Genomic DNA, 21,873 nt, shown 5'->3' on the forward strand with positions numbered 1-21,873 from the left:
TTCGTGTATAGTTTAATTACATCAATATCTTAAAGTTCAATGCTGAGCATTTTCTGCTTAGGCAAAGTAGAGACTTCAATCTGATTGGTTGAGATTTTGGAACACAATAACTCGCCTTGTAGTTGGGGTAGAACGTTTAAACTTGGTGTAGGTGTCTATTAGGTGAATACAATGACAGAGTTCGATCATGCGCATTTTCCACTAAGGCCAAGCAGAGATAACCAGTTTCCATGGTTGAGACTTTGGAACACGATAACTTTGGTTCTAATTGGGTAAGAGTATAGATTCATTATACCAAAACATTGACTAAGTTTGATGATTAGAATTTTCTGCTTAGGCTAACTAGCGATACATCTCTGAGTATATATTCATTATATCAATACCTTGACTAAGTTAGATTGTGAGAATTTTCTGCTTAGGCTAAGTAGCAATAAGCAGTTTGATTGTTCAAGACTTTGGAACATAACAACCCTGCTTTTAATTGAGGTAGAATGGTTAAACTTAGTGTAGATGTTCATAAGGTAAGTAATTTCATTGGTCAATGCTTAGAGACAAGATAACTTTGATACTAACTTATAGAGAGTAATGAAACTTAGCGTAGAGTTTCAGTACCAGGTACTTCAAAACAACCTTGAACATTTTCTGCTAACACTAAGTATAAATAATCAGTTTGATTGCTTGATAATTTTCGAAAAGATACAATTAATTAATATGTATCATCTATTTCATCTAATCTTTTGGGGGGATGTGGCAGGGGTCATCAGCCTCACTGCTGGCTTGTTAATTTTTACTTTAATTGTCATTTGTGAATCAGCCATTACTAATTACTTCCGCATTGTCTTGTAGGATATGTTTTTCTTTGTTCATTACAAATGGCGTCTGAAACCATAGAATATGTGACTCGTGTATTGACTATAAAATGTTCATTATTTCTTAAATATTGGCATTAGGTTCCCATATTTTTACAGCAAGATAACAACATCAATATGGAATTCTGATTTGTGTTTTTAATTTCAAACATTATGGAAAATATCCTTTAATGCACAATTTTCAAAAATTGAAATTTAAAAATTTAATTATTTGATTGTTTGTTCTTAGATTATGACCAAAAAAGGCAGCAACAGTGGAATCTAAACCCTGTAGACAATCTGTGCATTTTTATACGCCCTCATGAAAATGTTGCCGTTGCCGTTGCTCACGTACGTTCTTGTGAACACTCTACAGACTACATTTATTATCTGATTTAAAATTGATTTATTTTGTTTTAATCATTGAGACAAAGAAGCCAATTTAATTTTAATAATTTCCATTGATTTCTTCTGGAGTTATGGCCTTTGTTTCACTTTTTTGAACCTTGTGAACGACAAAAGTTATCGTCCCATCTGTATGAAATTTATATGCATCCTTCAATTTAGTGAAATGAAGAAGCCTATTGTACTTCAGCAATTTCTATTTATAACGTCTTGAGTTATTTCACTTTGTTGAACCTTGTGCACACTCTCGCGACAAATTTATCATTTGTTCTGTATGAAATTTATATGCATCATTTAAATTAGTGAAATGAAGAAGCCTATTGAATTTCGGCAATTTCCAATGATTACTTCTGGAGTTATGGCCCTTGTTTCACTTTGTTGAACCTTATGAATGACGAAAGTTAAGATCTGATCTGTATGAAATTAATATTTATTATTTAAATTAGTGAAACGAAGAATCCTATTGAATTTCCGCAATTTCCATTAATTTCTTCAGGCCCATGTTTCAACTTGTTGCATCTTGTGAACACTCTAACAACAAATGTTATCATCCGATCTGTATGAAATTTATATGCATCATTTTAATTAGTGAAACGAATAAGCCTATTGAATTTCAGCAATTTTCAATATTACTTCTAGAGTTATTGCTTTTTTTAAGTTTGTTGAACCTTTTTAACGCTCTAACGACAAAAGTTATCATCCAATCTGTATGAAATTGATATGCATCAATTGAAATGTGGAATCCTATTGAATTTCAACAATTTCCGTCAATTACTTCTAGAGTTATGGCTCTTGTTTTACTTTGTTAAACCATTTGAATGTTCAAATGACAAAAGTTATCATCCGATCTGTATGTTATTTATATGCATTATTTCAATTAGTAAAAACGAAAAAGTCTGTTGAATTTCAAAATTTTCTGTAAATTACTTCCAGACTGAAGGCCCTAGTTTCAGTTAGTAGAACCCTGTAAACCTTCAAACAACGACAATTATAATCTGATCTGTATGAAATTGTGTTGTAGATGCCCCCAGTTAACTACAAAATAATAAATATGTGACAACCATTTTCGTCCGCTCGGACCGTTGAGATGTTGTGTGCGTATGTGTCGTTGCCTGGCAATCTATCTTATCATCTATTGTATGTATGTGCTGAGATAATTCAGTGAATGTATACAAAATCTGCATGTTGCCATCAAAATTGTTGAAAATATTTATAAAATTTAAAAGCTCATTCAGCCTTCGGGTGTTACACATGACATATAACGTGATTCATTTTTCCCTTCAGTGATGTCATATATTGCATCGAAGTCTGCAGACACAGCTTCAGGCTATATTTTGTTAAGAATGGGGTTTTAATGTACCTTGAAAAAAAAAAACCCCAAAGAAACAATGGTGTCTGTCTAGCAAGAAGAACAAAAGATTTCTTAATGTCTCGCCTGGTGACATTTCAACGCTATATTTAGCTCGTTTTTTATTCTATCGCTTAAATCAATGAATTCTCGAAAATAGATAATATATTGCTTCATTCACCTAAATTTTCAGTTTACAAACCTGTGGAAATTATCAACATTCAGGTTAGATTATGAAATCTTTTGCTCTTTGTTGTCCTTGAAGACAGCAGTAATAAAATGAGTATTTCATTCTGTCTGTGCAATTAATTAATATGTGTCATCTTTTTATTTTCGGATTTCGGGGGACATCAGCCTCACTGTTGGCTTACTGGACGTCACATGATGCAATCCTATTTTTCAAATATACATTGACACTTTCGTCTAACTTTATACTGTTTGTGTTCACAATAACTTTATAAAGTCAAAATATGATCTACATGATCAAAATCTACGATAAAATTCTTTCCTTATACATTAATAAGTAAGAACTTTGTCTCGCGTTCACAAACTTTCATGAGGTTAACATAAATTTGCAATTGAAAATTTGACTGTGTAGAAAGCAAACTTAAATTTGACAAATATTTCAATTTCACTGACCTGTTTTATTTAAAAAGAATTTCTAAGATATTAAACTGTGATCGATTGTTAGTCCTCTTAAACCAATGAATCTACGAGAGATTATCAATCACTGATATTTAAGTTTTGTTTCATTTAAAAAAAAATGTTAAATAATTGATTTGAGCACATTTGGTTGTGGATTAAGCTGTGAAAAATTTGATATTTTCTGAAAAATGACACACAGAGACTCTAATTACCATACTAGTTGATGATTTTGTCCCCCACCTTTTGAAGAAAGCAGGGGCATATTAAAATGGGTCTGTCCGTCTATCACACTGTTTGGGACACGATAACGTTCCTTCTAATTGAGCTAGAATGTTCAAACTTGGTGTAGGTTTTTATTAGGTGAATGCCTTGATGGAGTTCGAAGATGAGCTTTTTCTTCTTGGAGTAAGCAGAGATAAGCAATTTGATTGGTTGATGCTTTGGGACACGATAACTTTAGTTCTAATTAAGTGAGAGTGATGAAACTTGGCTCTGCTTTTTAATAGAGGTAGATATCCATTAGGTGAATGTCTTGACTGAGTTCAATGATTAACATTTCCCTCTAAAGCTAAGCAGAGCTAAGTAATTTCATTGGTTGATGGTTTGGGATAAGATAACTTTGATTCTAACTGATGGAGAGTGATGAAACTTAAGTGTATAGTTTCACTACCAGGTACTTTGATCGTGAACATTTTATGCTTAAAATACTTTTGAAAAGGATAAATGTGCAATTAATCAATATGTGCCATCTATTTATTTATGGACTTCGGCAGGAGACATCAGCCTCACTGTTGGCATGTTTCCTACAAAAGTCAGGACTTTGTCTAACATATACAGATGAAGATCAGAAAATTGTTGGATGAAGGTCGTAAAATTTATGAAAGCAACAATTAGACTTATACTTGCCATATTGACCTATTGCAATCTCTATAAGTTTACTTAAACTGACTATATATATAGTATAGGGTTCAGGGGTTCTATAAACTATGTATTCTATTCACAGATGGATCCCTCCAAAAGAATTTCAGCAAAAGCAGCAATGAAAAATGAATATTTTCGAGACCTTCCTCCTAAGATTCAAGAATTGGCAGACAGTAAGTTTGAGAGATTATCATGTAATTGCTCTCCCATCATTGGTTATAAGTTGTTGTGTCTTAATAAGAAGTTTGTTAAAGTTGAATTATGTAAGATTTAGATAAAGAGCTGACCGTTCTTGCTATGATAGGTTAAGAATAGATAAATTAGAGAAAAATGAATATATGGAACAGTTCAGTCAAATTACATTATGCTGAGCAAAGTTATGAAATGAAATGGGGTTTAATGTCCTACTGTTCTGCTCTGCTCCGAACTGGGCTAATGAAGATGAGCACGAAGATGAATATTTGAAGTTTTGACAAGAAATGTTGAAGATGTAATGTTTTGAGAAAGATTTGAAGCAAAATTTTGATAGATTAATTAGTTTGAATATGTTTTTAGTCCATATATATCATCCAATCACCCAGTTTGTACACGGAAAGTTATCTTTAAACAAGACTTGTGACTAAATTCAGTTTGCTACATGGCATTTACTAGGAAAACATCTTGTCTAGTATGCAAATTTGTTAACTCAAGGAAAAACTTGTCATTTACTGGCACAACATCTTGTCCTAAATGTAACAAAGATGAAAACAATTTACAGTTTAGGATCTGCAAAGCTGGAAATATTTTAAAACTAGACAATGAATAAGTTGTTAAAACATATCAATGGCTGCATTTGTCGATTAAAATGTAGCTCATTAATGCATTCAATTATTTTAAGTTGCTTCAATATTTGACATTCCTGGTTTAATGTTACTGCCGGAAATGGATGAACTGGTATCATCACGGCGGCCAAATGGTAGGAGTGGAATACGTACAACGCTCAAAGTCTAGTCCCGAGTTGCATTCAGTAGATAAGATGCCTTATTTAAGGTGGTGAGTATATTTATGATAATAATGATAATGTATATTTATAATTCACTTAAAAATCCATCCATATATGTATGCTTAAAGCATTACATTTAAGGAATCTCCCATCAATAAAAACACACATAAAGAAATCTGTTTCTAATCTGGTTAATAGAGTCTAAACAAATGAGTTTTTAGTTGTGACTTAAAGATACATAGAATAACAGGTCACATTTATCTTATAGTAAGTAGTCTTTCGAAGGGTATGAAAAATCAGATTTCTTTGTACAAAGTAGTAGTGCACATAATCAATCCCCTGGCAATTGGAATTCAAAGAAGCTTCTGTCCAGGCAAACTTCCCCCCTTTGCATTGCACACATAATCATAGAAATATAAACACACAGCATCTTAATGCAAGAATAACTGAAGTATAGTGTTAGCAGCATGTTAACCCCATTGTATGTCTATCAAAGAGTAATATGTATTCAACAAGTATGTGGTTTTAATTTATATATTTTAGTTTCTAAAGAATTTTGAGATATTAAATCACTTTAATCACATTGGCCAGTGTTTGCAATTATTATACACCCACATTTTCATGTGGACATATATTGTCGTCGCCCCTGTCCATCCGGGCATCCTTTCGCGATTTCTTTCTGGACACCCTACAGGTCAGAATTTTTATCCAATTTTGACGAAACTTGAAATATAGGTTTATCTCCCAATGATCATAGTTCGTTTTGAAATTGGCATGTATCGTACCGTAACTTCATGGATTATGGCCCCTGATTGTAGGAAAAATCATGTTTTTAGCTTGTGGACACTCTAGAGATCACAATTTTTATCAATTTTGATAAAACTTGAAATGTATGTTTATAACCCAAAGATCTTGGCCTTTTGATATTGGACTGTAACTTCCTGGATTATGGCCCTTGATTGTTCGAAAAATTGTGTTTTTAACTTGTGGTCCCTCTAGAGGTCACAGTTTTTATTTGATTTAAAAACCCGTTTGAATATATCACTGTTAGACCATAATACCAAGGTTGAGGACCCTCTAGAGGTCACAATTTTTATCTGATTTTGGTGAAACTTAAAATACATGTTTATATCTCAAAGATCTCGGTTCCTTTTGATATTCACACATATTAGATCATAACTTCCTGGATTATGACCCCTGATTATACGAAAAATCACATATTTAGCTTGTGGACCCTCTAGAGGTCACAATTTTTATCCGATTTTTAAAAAACTTTTAAATATATCAGCGTTACACCATAATGAAGGTTCAGTTTGAATTTTTGGAAAATTGAAACGAAACTGCCCTACAAAATGGCCACTAATTGTACGCTAATATTGTAAGAGTATGTATTACGAAAGTTGTGGACCCCCTCTAGACATGCCTGGAAATAACTGGTCGGACACGGACAAAGTCCGATCGAATTTCACAACTTGTCAGGTAAAACTTCCTTATGGTCTGTCATTTTGTCCAGGCGAAAATTTATCTGCAGATTTTCGCCATTTTTGGAAAATAAAAGAACGTTAGACCTTCTCATGAAGTTCTAACTTGCTATCGTACTCGATATTCTGTAACTTGCATGTCACAACTCACAATCGGACAATGTACATGAAAGTCTATTAATCCATAGTATTACTTTTTATCTGAAAACAGAAATCAGTTTCTTGAGTATAGGATTTGTTTGCATCGGCAACAGCAGGAACATAAATGAAAATGTAAACATGGTACATTGCCACTTTCAGACAATCATTCCGCCCCTTTGCCATGGCATTGGCTGAACTTATCTCCGCTCTCCTCTGCTCCTCTCAGCACGTCTCTAACACAGGGTCTTATTTACCTTTATACAGATGAGAAAATGAATACTTGCGATCTTATAAGGAACTGGGTCCACACACACACAAGGTCATACGTGCTTATAGAGGTGAATAGCCAATATCAAAAACAGCTGGAGTTCAATAAGTTCCGGTTCATCTAAATAAATGTTTGTATCTTATATGATAGAAAATTTGATGAAAGTTGTGGAGCACTTTGTCACAAGTATTCTCAGCATGCTTTCACGATTATGTGCCACATACAGTTTATAACTGATAATCTAAATCCTACTTTATTAATTAATAATGCAACAAACAAATATATTCCCAAAAGATGGTCGTATTTTCAACCCTAAATAGGAAAGACAGGAAATTGTCATGTGATTAGGCCAACATTGTCAAAGACAAGAAGCTATCATCGCATGGTAAGTGCCGATAAATTTAGGGATTTCTATTAATAATAGATCATTCAACAAATTATTAAGTTCTCAAACGATGGTGTGACCCAATAATTCACCCTGCATTTCCCAACCAACAATGACATGTATCCACCTAAAGTATCATGACATTCAAGTCATTTTAATGGGTAATATTTTTATATCTGTGTTAAATAGAAACCAGCTTCATCGATCAAATGAAAACTAAGCAAATCTACCCTGGTTGATAAATGGATCGCAAAAGATATTTTGTTGTTTGTTTTCATTCTGAATCTTTATACAAAAGTTGTCACAACACCCACCCATCCATTAGTCAATAGGATAGACTTTGCGTCACATGTCAGAACATTATGCCTGACCGTAAATTTGACATGTCAGACAGAATGTTCACCCTGTCTGATATTTGTCCCCCGCCTTTCGAAGAAAGCAGGGGACTATTAAAATGGGTTCGTCCGTCTGTCTGTCTGTCTGTCTGTCTGTCTGTCTGTCTGTCTGTCTGTCTGTCTGTCCGTCCGTCTGTCTGTCCGTCACACTTTTTGGGACACAATAACTCTCTTCCTAATTGAGCTAGAATGTTCAAACTTGGTGTATGTGTTTATTAGGTCAATGCCTTGATGGAGTTCGAAGATGAGCATTTTCCGCTTAGGGTAAGCAGAGATAAGCAATTTGATTGGTTGATGCTTTGGGACACGATAACTCTCTTCCTAATTTGGCTAGAATGTTCAAACTTGGTGTATGTGTTGATTAGGTCAATGCCTTGATGGAGTTCGAAGATGAGCATTTTCCGCTTAGGGTAAGCAGAGATAAGCAATTTGATTGGTTGATGCTTTGGGACACGATAACTTTTAATTGAGCTAGAATGTTCAAACTTGGTGTATGTGTTTATTAGGTCAATGCCTTGATTGAGTTCGAAGATGAGCATTTTCCGCTTAGGGTAAGCAGAGATAAGCAATTTGATTGGTTGATACTTTGGGGCACGATAACTCTCTTCCTAATTGAGCTAGAATGTTCAAACTTGGTGTATGTGTTGATTAGGTCAATGCCTTGATGGAGTTCGAAGATGAGCATTTTCCGCTTAGGGTAAGCAGAGATAAGCAATTTGATTGGTTGATGCTTTGGGACACGATAACTTTTAATTGAGCTAGAATGTTCAAACTTGGTGTATGTGTTTATTAGGTCAATGCCTTGATGGAGTTCGAAGATGAGCATTTTCCGCTTAGGGTAAGCAGAGATAAGCAATTTGATTGGTTGATACTTTGGGGCACGATAACTCTCTTCCTAATTGAGCTAGAATGTTCAAACTTGGTGTATGTGTTGATTAGGTCAATGCCTTGATGGAGTTCGAAGATGAGCATTTTCCGCTTAGGGTAAGCAGAGATAAGCAATTTGATTGGTTGATGCTTTGGGACACGATAACTTTAGTTCTAATTAAGTGAGATTGATGAAACTTGGTGTATAGTTTCATTACAGTAATACCTTGACTAAGTTTGATAATGAGCATTTTCTGCTCAGGGTAAGCAGAGCGATACGCAATTTGATTGGTCGAGACTTTGGAAAACAATAACTCTCCTACTTTGATTGTCCCCCGCCTTTCGAAGAAAGCAGGGAACTATTAAAATGGGTTCGTCCGTCTGTCTGTTTGTCTGTCCGTCCGTTCCGCTTATGGTAAGCAGAGATAAACAATTTGATTGGTTGATCTTCGAATTGAGTAAATGTTCATGCTTATTGTCCCCCGCCTTTCGAAGAAAGCAGGGAACTATTAAAATGGGTTCGTCCGTCTGTCTGTTTGTCTGTCCGTTCCGCTTAGGGTAAGCAGAGATAAACAATTTGATTGGTTGATGCTTTGGGACACTATAACTTTAGTTCTAATTAAGTAGATAAACAATTTGATTGGTTGATGCTTTGGGACACTATAACTTTAGTTCTAATTAAGTGAGAGTGATGAAACTTGGTGTATAGTTTCATTACAGTAATACCTTGACTAAGATCGATAATGAGCATTTTCTGCTCAGATTAAGCAGAGCGATAAGCAATTTGATTTGCTGAGACTTTGGAACACAATAACTCTCCTTCGAATTGAGTTAAAATGTTCAAAATTGGTGTGTATGCTTATTGTCCCCCGCCTTTCGAAGAAAGCAGGGGACTATTAAAATGGGTTCGTCCGTCGTCTGTTTGTCTGTCTGTCCGTCACACTCCTTCGAATTGAGTTAAAATGTTCAAAATTATTATAACCAGGTATTGATAAAAGCATCAATTGAGCAATTCCAATACAATCCAATACAATGAATATAGGCAAGGTAAATAAACAAATAAATGGAAAAAACAAATTGAAAAAGAAACTATTATAAATTAATTAAATATGTAGTATGCAATAATGAATTGACATTTAATGACAGAAAGAAAACAGTGAACTTTGCACAACTTGCAGCTAGATGGAAAATAGACCCGTTGATACAACCAAACTCTAGATCTGTAGGCATAGAGCATGTTTTCCCCTTAATATGCTATAATTATTCCATCAAAAACATTGTATGCTTAGACTATAAGTAAAGATATACTGTTTGATTGTTCAATACTTTGTAAAAGATAATTTGTGATAAATTTATATGTGTCCTCTAATTATTTTCCTATTTCGGCGGGGGACATCAGCCTCACTGTTGGCTTGTTGAAATTTATTTCCAGGACTGCCTCTAGAGGTCACAATTTTTGTTCAATTTTGATAAACTTAAAATATATGTTTATGTCCCAAAGATCTCAGTTACTTTTGTTATTCGCACATTTCAGACCATAACTTACTGGATTATGGTCCCTGATGGTACGAAAAATCATGTTTTTGGGTTTTTTTTTTAGCTTGTTCTCTACCCATCTCTTGCAAAATGTGGACATATCTTGCATGGCAAATGCTGGTTTGAATGACAATGTATAAGCCTATCACAATAAATCTGCTTTATCAAAAAAAATAAAATGGGTTTAAACGCTCTATTTTCTGCAGCAACCAGGCTAAAAAAAATGGGCTTGTTCCTTGCCAAAATCCTGCAGAAACATTTTTGTCCAATGGCATAATCGAACCTGAGACCTCCTGGTTATACCAAGAGCCTGATATACTCATTGAGCCATCGTGACTCACCTGCTGAGTTGTAAGCAATTGATTGATCAAGTCTTTAGAACATAATAACTTGGATTCTAATTGAATGGTGAAGTGATGATGTTTATTCAAGTTTTTAATGTGTTCTATTTTTTACAAAAAATGTATTTTGTGCCCATATGCAGTCTAATTGTCTGGTTTACGTAATAAATATATTTATGTATTTATTTCAGATAAATATAAATTTATTATGGAGAATAAATGATGTGTATGACAGGCCATGATTCAGTACAAATTGTGTTGTTGACTTTCAAGGTGCATTTATGTCAAACAGGCGAATATTCAAAGTGATTTAGATATTGTCACAGAGTGTATAACAGTTAAAAGACATTTGTATTTATAAGAGATTCATTCAAAGATGAATGAGAAATATGTTAATTTTTTCAGAAACGTGATAATGAAATTTGTAGTGTAGTGATTAACCTTTTATGCTGTAAATGTATATTCCTAACTGGGGCTTAGATGTTACTTATTGTCCTCGCCTTTCAAAGAAAGCCGGAGAGACTATTAACATGGGTCTGTCTGTCCGTCACACTTGTTGGGACACAATAACTCTGCTTCTAATTGAGCTAGAATGTTCAAACTTGGTGTAGGTGTTTATCAGGTGAATACCTTGATGGAGATCGGAGATATGAGCATTTTCTGCTTAGGGTAAGCAGAGATAAGCAGTTTGATTGGTTGATGGTCTGAGACACAAAAACTTTGGTTTTAGTTAAGCGAAAATGATTTAACATGGTGTATAGTTTCTTTATATCAGTACCTTCACTAAGTTCAATAATAAGCATTTAAGCTGAGCAATTTGATTGGTTGAGACTTTGAAGCTCGATAACTTTGATTCTAATTGAGGGAGAGTGAGTGTATAGTTTTATTACATCAATTCCCTGACTAAGTTTGATGATGAGCATTTTCTGCTAAGTAGATACTTCAGTCTGATTGTTCGAGACTTTGGAACACATTAACACTCCTTCTAATTGAGGTAGATTGTCCAAACTTGGTGTAGGTGTTTTTTTAGGTGAATACCTTGACATTGTTCGATCATGAGCATTTACCACTGAGGCTAAGCAGAGATAAGCAATTTGAATGGATGATGCTTTGGAACATGATAACTTTGGTTCTAATTGGGTGATAAAACACAAGAGTATAAATTCATTATACCAACACCTTGACTAAGTTCAATGATGAGAATTTTCTGCTTAGGCTAAGCAGCGATAAGCAGTTTGATTGGTCAAGACTTTGGAACATGACAACCCGCTTTTAATTGTGGTAGAATGTTTAAACTTGGTGTAGATGTTCATTAGGTGAAAGTTTTGACTGAGTTCAATGATTAACATTATCCACTAAAGCTAAGCAGAGCTAAGCAATTTCATTGGTCGATGCTGCGAGAAATGAAATGAAATGGGGTTTAACGTCCTACTGCTCCGACTGGGCTAATGAAGACGGGCATATGCCATACAGTGTGCCATGAGGGAAATTTTGCTTGGCTAGCACCGCTACACCCTACTCTTATATCGAATTCCAACTGCCAAGGGATCTTTTACGTGCATGCCAATGTGTACAATGGACCTCGGTCTTTTGTCCCATCTGAACGACTAGACAGCTGTCCTGTTCAGGCCCTCCATCCTGCATCACTGACAATGGGAACCATGCCGGAAAATCTGGATGAACTTTCTCGGCCAATGCAGGGATCGTACACCACACCTCCAGGCTAGCGAGCCAGCGTCTTAGTGTCTTACCCACTTAGCCACCGTGGCCTTGACACGATGCTGTGAGACAAGATAACTTTGATTCTAACTGATGGAAAGTCATGAAACTTAGTGTATAGTTTCACTACCAGGTACTTCGAAACCATGACTTTGTTCGATCATGAATATTTTCTGTTTAGACTAAGTATAGATAATCACCTTGATTGCTTGAATACTTTTCAAAATGATAAATGTGCAATTAATTAGTATGTCATCTATTTATTTTTGGATTGCCGGGGTGGGGGGGGGGGGATATCAGCCTCAGATGCTTATATTATGGAAAAGTTTGCTTTGCTTTTGAGTCAAGTGGCATGGTTTCAATTCCCATCATGTACATGGCAAGAAGTCGGGTCGATTGTCCAACCTTGTAGGGTTTTTCTGGGTCCTCCTACTACTTAAGACCTCTATGCACAAGCATATTATTGAAATAAAATTGAACCTTATGTTAGTCGCAAATTCATCTAGTTTGTGGACATTAAACTCCATCTGTGTCTCTCTTGCTTTGCTATCTCCATTATGATTTAAGAATAAAAATATATTAATGGTAAGTCTTCTTTGAAATATAATAAAATATATCTATGGAATACTATTAATGTATTTCTTTAAAAAGACCATCATTCATTATTCTTTATTCTGTCTTATTTAATAAACAATAAATTGTTACATATTGTCTCTTAATTTACAAGCAAAAGCACAAAATAAATTTTACTGTCTGCATTATATTTGAAGAATATATTTTGATAGTTTCCGTGTAAAGACAACCTTGAAAGTAATGAAATGAAAAAAAAGAAAGATTTACTTCCAAATTCATCTGTCAACTGTCAGACACAAAGGAACCTATAACCAATAAATTTATTTGGTAATTTACGTGTAATATGAGTAGAAAGAAGTCAAATATATTAATGACTACAATATTTATGAATTTATTGGAAGCAGGTTACATAATAAAGGTTGCCTTTAAAGTCTTAGGAACTGAAGATCCTATAGCCCTTTTGTTATTCGGTGATATGAGTAGAATTTAGAAAGAAGTCAGATACATTAAAAACTAAATTTATTGGGTTATGCTAAGAATTGTCTTCTGTTAAGTTCTGTAAAAAATTATATGATTCACAAAATGACTTTTCCTATTTATATGCCCAAATTTCATTTAATGTTGTCACCACTGTGCTCTGCAGGTTAAAATTATGACCTTTTATACATTCACATTAAAAAAGCACTGAAATTGATTGAAAAAAATTCTTCATAACTGAATTGATTCTGTTTTGACCTAATAATGGGAATTGGCTGAAAATAAATTTAAAAATAATGCATACATAATTAACCCATCTTAACAAAATGCTTATTCTATGTTTTATGTTTTGACTGAAGTAAAGAGCGGGAACAGCAGCACAATTGATTTTCAGCTTGCTGATATATTGCCAGAAGATTGAGTAATTGTATGAGAGTGCCAGATGATATTAGTTTGAAACAAAATTAGAAATGGGAAATTTAAAAAAAAAAAAAAAAATTGGTGCTTCACCTAGTTTTCAATAATTTTGTATAAAAATAGTCATAGTTAAACTTAAATCTTTCTGTTTAAATTTTGTTTATTGAAAAATCTATACTAATGCTGTCTATGCCATATGGATTACAGAATACCTTATTTATGCTGGAATAAACTATAACTCTTGTTTAAAATGTGAGCACAAAATTAATTCTCTGGCTGCTTATAATTGCTGAGGGGATTTATTTCATGGCCACTTTCTCTAGTCATACCTAATCAAAAATTTTAGTCATAACTATATTTTACCTTATCGAAATTATTGCACAAATTCATCAATTAGTTATTACCCTGTAATCGTTGTACTATACAGGTTATTTGCTGTGAATATTTGTTCATCTAAACCTTTGTAATTATATTCAGTTGGTCTCAAGACAGACATAGACATATTTTGTAAAAAAAAAACACTCTTAAAAGTCTAATATTTTTCTCCTTAAAGATGCATTATGTAAGATTTAGATAAAAAAAAAAGCTGACAGTTCTCGCTATAATAGTTAAAATTTATGAAAAGGGAACATGTTAAAAATTTCAGTCATATATTACTTCATTCTTAACAGACTACAGTGTAGTCTCTATAGTCATTGCTACCATTGTTACGATTTTAAACAAAATCTTGATTATTCATTTCTTAATTAAATTATTAACTGGCAATTGTGTTTAAATCCATTAAAAATCAAAAGCATCTGATGATAGATATAGCTCTTGCATAATGCATCTTTAATGTTTTAAGATTTAATGCAATTGCAGCTTGAGAGACTTTGTAATTGGTAGGTGGATGCGGATCTTGTAATTGTTTTGGTTTGTTTTAAAAATGGTTTATCGTAATATTAACCGAATAAATCCTCTTTTATTTTATTTATGTCCTTAAATACCAAAATCAAAAATTAGAATAGATAATGTGTTTATATTTATTAGATCCAACACTTGTACATGACAAGTTGTAGGGTCACAATATCTTGGGGATTTTTCCCAGTTCTCCTCCCACTAACAACACCTACACCAAGCATGTTAGTCCAAAAGTCTGACCTAGTTTGTGTGTAGTGGATATTAAACCCCAGTCACTACATAATATATGTTTGCTTATTAATTTATTGGAGACTTTAATTTCTATAAATTTATGAAAACAAAATTCTCCATGTGTGTTTAGTGTGAGGGTGTAAAAGACTCAATTTATATAAATTTGTTTAAATGAATGTACTAAGTAATATAGCAGTTATAAAAATGAGCTCTCAATTTTGGCTTCATCCATTTGAAAAATATTTTCATATGCCCACATTATGTCATCACTCGATCTGTCTGTCATTCCGCCCATCTACAGTTGACCTGTGAACATGATAGAGGCTACATTTTAAGCTATTTTTTTTTCAAATTTGGTGTGAAGCATGTGGTAATTATAGGACTACCCTTACCAATTTTTAGCCATGTGCAACCTTTCATTTGAAGGTTACACACCCTTTTCTGAAACCTTGTGACCACAATAGAGAATACAGGTTTTAACAAAAAAAAAAATTAGATTTGATGTGAAGCATTAAGACTGTAGGATGAACCCCATTAATTTTCAAATTTGTTGTAAAGCAAAATGATTGTAGAGAGGATGAACTCTTTTGAATTTCAGCATCTATGCTTTCCGTTTCAGATATATTATGTGTCTGGAAAACCTTGAAGTCCTAAAGAATAACCTGCTGTCAATGACTATCTTTATTTTTGAGACATAGCTATATCATGTTGTTAAGCTCTGATTGACTTTTATTGTAGCTATATAAGTACTTTCTCAAACATTTTTATTATAAATAATATGACATATATTTTGCTTTTACAATAAAACTAGTTACATTTTCTTACACGTTTACGTCAAATTTCAAAGTAACAGTCTCACATTTCAAGTGTGCTCAAGATACCCTAACAAAATGAAACAAAATCGACTATTTACCATGTTTTAAAGTTTCAAATTAAATAGCTGACTGGATATGCAACTCATATAGCTTGGGTAGAATTTAGAAACTTATTACATGTACTAACTCCTCTACACATGGGAGCTTCAGATAGATCAGGATAACAGTTTTGAATTGACTTTCACACATAATTAACCTATTTCATTGCCTAAAATATATTTGAAACTCCCCCTTTAGTATTTGTTGTTCTTTATTTGTGATATTTTAAATGGAAGTCTTTTTATATCTAATATATTCAACACAACTTGTAGATGCTGAAAGTGTCTTTTGTTATTGTTCAGATAATTATTATTATTTATTCTTTTGGTTTTGCTAGCTTTGGTTTTCTTTTGAAATATATTTTACTAAAACCAATAAATCCTGTGAAATTATTTGATTTGTCTTTTGAAATATATTTTACTAAAGCCAAAAAATCTTGTAAAATTATTTAGTTTGTCTTTAGAAATATATTTACTAAAACCCAAAAGTCCTGCCAAAATGATTAATTGTGGGATATTTACATGGAGGAGAGCCTTTTTTTTTTATCACAATTACGATCCTGGAAAATATCGATGAAAAGGTTTATAAATCATGACAAGCTACTTAATTCAAGATGATCCTAGAATAGACCAAGGAATATAATTTACTGTAATAATTAAATGCACAATCTGTTTTATAAGCTAGTCTTTTAATACCAAAGTCAATTATGTATTATGTTCCTAATTTATTTAATTACACCATTCTAAAATATACAACTAATTGCCATCGAAAGCTTAGCTTGCCATTAATAACTTGTATTAAATTTAATGCTAGTCAATGTACCCAAAATTATATATGTAGTCATTTGGGCTGGTAGGCATGTATTGCAAATCTGTCAGCAATTTCAACTACAATGCATTTACCTTTGATCTGCATATCTCTTTAAAAATGAATCTTAAGTTTTACTGTACATTTTAAAAAATATATTTTCTATGCTTCTTTATAGAGAAATCTCATAGAAGGATGTGACTACACATTGTATATGATACCAGGATTTATTGTCTCAATTTATTCATGTATATATTATATGTAACCATGTATATATTAAACCATATGAACCATAAATTAATGTAATTAAGAGGATTTTTGTTGAAATCAATTAGACCTCTTTAAATTTGCTTGAAATTAAATGTTATATAGCTGTGAAATAATTATTAATTTTAAGCATATTTTATTGGTCAATTGAAAGGAATAACACATTTAAGTAATAACACACGCCTGTATGAGGTGAAATTTAATAATTTTACCATTCTGCTAAAATTATTGCTTCATTTATTTTATGATTATTGGTAAATAAAGTGCTATAAAAAAATTATCTGTGTAATATTTTAGATTTATTTTTATACGCCCACATTTTTATGTAGACGTATATTGTCGTTGCTCCTGTTCAGACGTCTGTCCACAATTTGCTTGTGGAAACTCTACAGGTCTATCTCCCAACGATCTCAGTTCCTTTCGAAATTGGCATGTATCAGATCGTAACTTCATGGATTATGGCCCAAGTTTGTACCCAAAAAAAATCACATTTTTAGCTTGTGGACTTGCTAGAGGTCACAATTTTCATCCGATTTTGATAAAACTTGAAAAGTATGTTTATAACCCAAAGATCTGTGTTCCTTTCGATATTTGCGCATATCGGATTGTAACTTCCTGGAGTATGGCCCCTGAATGTACTAAAAAATAACTATTTTAGCTTGAAACCCTCAAGAGGTAACTTCCTGTACCAAAAGTTGCTTCTTTTTTTGAGCTTGTTCTTTATCCATCTCTTGCAAAAAGTGGGCATATCTTGCCTGGCAACCACTGGTGGTTGATGTATTATTTGTTTACACTTCTTATAAATAGGAACAATTCATTGTTATTAGGTGGTGTAGTCTGATTAAGTATAAACCCAATTGCAGTACAGGATTCTTTAACAAAGATAAATATTAAAGGGTTATGTGTACCAATATTCAAATGCTTTATTGCATTGATTATCAATATGATGTGTTGTGAAAGATAATGTAACCTTTAATACATTTTAGTAAATTTATCTTGAAATTCTGCATTGAAATTATAAGTTAGATTAGGTAATGGTATACATGTAACTGTTTCTTTTTAGCATTATAATGGAATCATTTATGAAAAGCATTATTAAATCATTATTAATTACAGATCATCAATTAGCACTTTAAATATTTTTTTGTAAATTGTAATCATTAATTAGAACTTAAAATTATTGATGATTATATGATGCATGGATACAGGAAAATTTTGATGATGGGGACCAACTGAAAACGGTCAAATTTATTGTCCAGCTGGCAAGTGCAGCAAGGCTAAAGTAAACTTGTATTTTACCACTATAACAGAGCCTCGTCTAAGGATTTGGCCCTATGCTGAGGCCCCTCCCAGTCACTCACCCTCACCACTAGAGGAAGATATAATCAGTACTTTATTTTTACCTGAATCAATGAGGCTTAGCTCAAGGCTAGCTACTTCACTGCTTATCATATGAGTCATGCCTGTCATTATTAAACCAGTATGTATGAATGAATGATGTAGATATTTTATGAAAGATGTAAATTCTAGAAATCAGTTAGAAATAAGCTTTTCAGTTCATGTAAATTTTGATTTTTTTTATGTTTGCTAGCTAAATAAAGAGTCTGTTTAATAAGAAGTGTTTTTTATATGAAATAAAATGGGGTATAACTTTACTCCTCCAAAAAAAACAACAATACTTTAATGCCCTTCAATCTTCGGTTTTATAGTTGGGGCACAACCCCCAGATCCTTGACCGGTTCTCGAGGAACAAGGTTTGACGATGGTTTCTGATAGAAGGGACCCTAGTGAAGATATTTGTAGTTTGCTACTTCCGAAAACAACTTCGGGAGATCCGAAAATCTAAGATGGAGACCGAAAATGGTCTGAAAGAGATCTTAAACAAAAAATGACTAATGTAATATGTCATTGTATAGGTTTGTTGGTCACAGGATCAACTCATTTGTGACATCCAAAATCCAACATGGCAGCGATTGTGCAAAAAGTATTCTTTCAATAACAATATACATGTGCGATATGTTGTTTTGGGGGACATATTACATTTCCTAGCTGATGGGAATGGAGGTAGCATAAAAGAAATTGGGCATTTTTGCAAGTAGAGACCTACACGTATAGTAATAACTACCCTAAATTTTTTCAGACATCCGTGAATCTTATCCTTCATACTACAGCTATCATAATATATTATAATGCACTATATATAATAGTATGACTCAGAATTCTCAGAAAACATGTGTCAAGAGTCTGATTATTTTGAGTCATCCGTCGGACTTGCGCACTCAGATTGAGAAGCATTGTTATTTTGGCAGTAGGGTGGTCCTTATTTTGCAAAATTTAGAAAAGTTAAGGGGCTACCCTCAATTATGTTGGAATTGGCGAGAAAAAATGAAAAAAAAATAAATAAAAACATTTTTTAGAGGGTGCTACCGTCTATCAAAGTTCAAACAAAAATTGACTTTTTGGCATTTTTTCCAAATTTTTTTTTATTTTATCTTACCGAACAGTTTTTCTGTATTTTTGAAGTGACGTGAGATCACGCGCATGTTCTAATTCTGGTTTAGAGGCCATTTTATTGTTATTTTCATTGTAAGTCAATATTTAGAAGATAATTTTGTCAGAGATTATCTTCCATACACCAAGTTAAATTGGCTATGTATGCACCTATACCAAAAACAAGTGCAACATGGACAGTAACCGATAGAACTTGAAGAACTGACTTGAAAAAGTCAGCAAAAATATTATTTCTAATTCAGATCAGAATTAAATGACGTTATCACTGAATGTACATCAGCAAAATACTGAAAATTATCTGGAATAAATACAAAGACTTAGATTTATTAGTAGTTGTAATTTTTGGCAGCTATGAACGCCTATACAGTGTAACTAACACAGTTGTTAATGACAACAACTCACGTGACCACTTTCTCCGTTTAGGCATAGGCGTAGTAGCTCAAAGTAGTTCAGGGGGGCATAAGAGAAAATTCCCCGAAATCAATATAATATAATCAATATAGTATATATATCGAAACCAATATGATCAATATATAGTATATTATATTGATTATATATAATCAATATAATATAATATAAATCAATATAATTCTAACACTAGGTATTAGATTAATTAAACAATATTTTGATATTCAGTGATAATCGTCTCACCAGATTGATCGTACAAATCGGGACTCGGAAACAAAAGTAAAACATTTTAGAAATATGAGAGGCACGTCCATACGGCGTCTTAATAGAAGCCCCGTCAAATGCGGTCAGATGTAATTGATTAAGGCCAACTTCATGTTTGGACAATGGTTACAAGATGTATACAGAGCTAGCGCCAATCCTAACCCTAACCTACAATCTCGCCAACAATCACATTCCCTAACCTTATTTACATCTCAGTCACCTTAACGAAAATTGAGTTGGCCTTAACAAATAGATCTAGCCCTCAGCAAATACATTTCTGTGAATATAATGTTTTGAAGTACCTGGTAGTTAAACTATACATTAAAGGAGCTATATCGCTAATATCTGGTAACAAGAAATTTATGGAAGTATAACGGTGCCAATATTATTTCATTGTTGTGCAAAATACATATGTCAGCAGTTCAAAATACGTATTTTAGTTTCACAATTTGCATTTTCCATTGCTCCACAATACCATTGTCACGGTGTTGAAATACAGAATACACTTTTTAAAGGACAATATTGGTGTCAGTCATTATAAAATATGTAATAATGACTGACACCAATATTGTCCTTTAATAATACAAAATACGGTATAATAGTTATTTTGCACATTGCACTTCTCCATTCTGCATTTTGCATTATAGGCAAATGCATAATAGAACTTAGCATATTAGAATATATACCTTATATGGGATCTACGACGAAGCTCATTTGCATACGGAAAAAAGTCCGGACTAGGACGGAAATTAAAAATTTAAGCGACGCATCACTTTTTTTTCCCAAATATTTTATTACTAGGTGGTTTTGTATGTATAATATTATGCAATACTATGAACTATTGTTTCACACAATGCTCCCAAATGTGTAAATTGCTATTGAAGTTTCTGGGAAAATATGGTTCGGGGGGCCGCTTCAAAGTACCTGTAACCGATGTGCCTATAAAATCTTAAACACACTCTAAGTCTTATTCTCTGGCCAATGTATATTTTGGGGATGTTTTTGTTTGTCCGCGCACGACACACTGTAAAGTGTAACACTATTAGAGATGTAGATCAGTTTAGTAAATATAGCATTTGTTTACAACGTGGACAGAATATCAAATAGATACATAAATACAACAGGAACATCAACAATACAGGAACTATAACTATAGTATACTATACACAAACACATCAGGACGGTACATTAACTATATTAAATCCGCCATTGCGCCACTCTGCCATGGCAACAGCTGAAATCGGGTGAATCCATGCACTCGTCGAAGCCTCTCTTCTCCGCCTTTCTTTCAGTTCCCCGCTCGTCTCTCTGTCAGCAAACTCCTGGTTATATAGCCTCCGACAATAGGGAAAATGGATAAGATTCATGATCCTAATAAATGGAATTGTCTATTTATCACGTCATGGTACGATTGAAATGAAATGAAATGAAATTGGGTTTAACGGGCTACTCCGAACTGGGCTAATGAAGACGGGCATACGCCATACAGTGTGCTATGAGGGAAATTTTGCCCGGAAAGCGGCACTGCGGCCTACTCTTATATCGAATTCCAACTGTCAAGGGATCTGTTCTTGTCAGGCCCTCTGTCCTGCATCACTGACAGGGGAGAACCACGCTGGAAAATCTGGATGAACTTTCTCGGCCAATGCAGGGATCGAACACCCGACAACCAGACTAGCGAGCCAGCGTCTTACCCACTTACAGTTGAAATTCGATGAAGAAATGCCACGGCCCATTGAAAATTTCCGTCATAGCACTCTGCATAGCGTATGCCTATCTTCAATAGTCCGATTGGTGCAGAAAAGTAGGAGAATGAAATGAA

At 33.5% G+C, this 21,873-nt stretch overlaps 1 protein-coding gene across 2 annotated transcripts in view; it reads left to right on the forward strand.

Annotated features, from left to right (window-relative positions):
• The window catches only part of LOC126831469 (cyclin-dependent kinase 14), an 88,354-nt gene extending 69,874 nt beyond the window's left edge, over positions 1 to 18,480 (forward strand). Inside the window, exons 16-18 of one of the 2 annotated variants that reach the window (XM_056103147.1) lie at positions 4,250 to 4,340; positions 5,045 to 5,199; positions 15,500 to 18,480. In XM_056103147.1, coding sequence (XP_055959122.1) covers positions 4,250 to 4,340; positions 5,045 to 5,157 — 204 coding nt within the window. In that variant the 3' untranslated portion in view covers positions 5,158 to 5,199; positions 15,500 to 18,480. Of the gene's footprint in view, positions 1 to 4,249; positions 4,341 to 5,044; positions 5,200 to 10,754; positions 12,568 to 15,499 lie in introns of those variants that run through there. The other variant, XM_050561979.2, reaches the window with a different exon arrangement.
• The last annotated feature ends 3,393 nt before the right edge of the window (positions 18,481 to 21,873 follow it).

This window comes from Patella vulgata, chromosome 9 (genome assembly GCF_932274485.2).
Source record: "Patella vulgata chromosome 9, xgPatVulg1.2, whole genome shotgun sequence".
Lineage (NCBI taxonomy): Eukaryota > Metazoa > Mollusca > Gastropoda > Patellidae > Patella > Patella vulgata.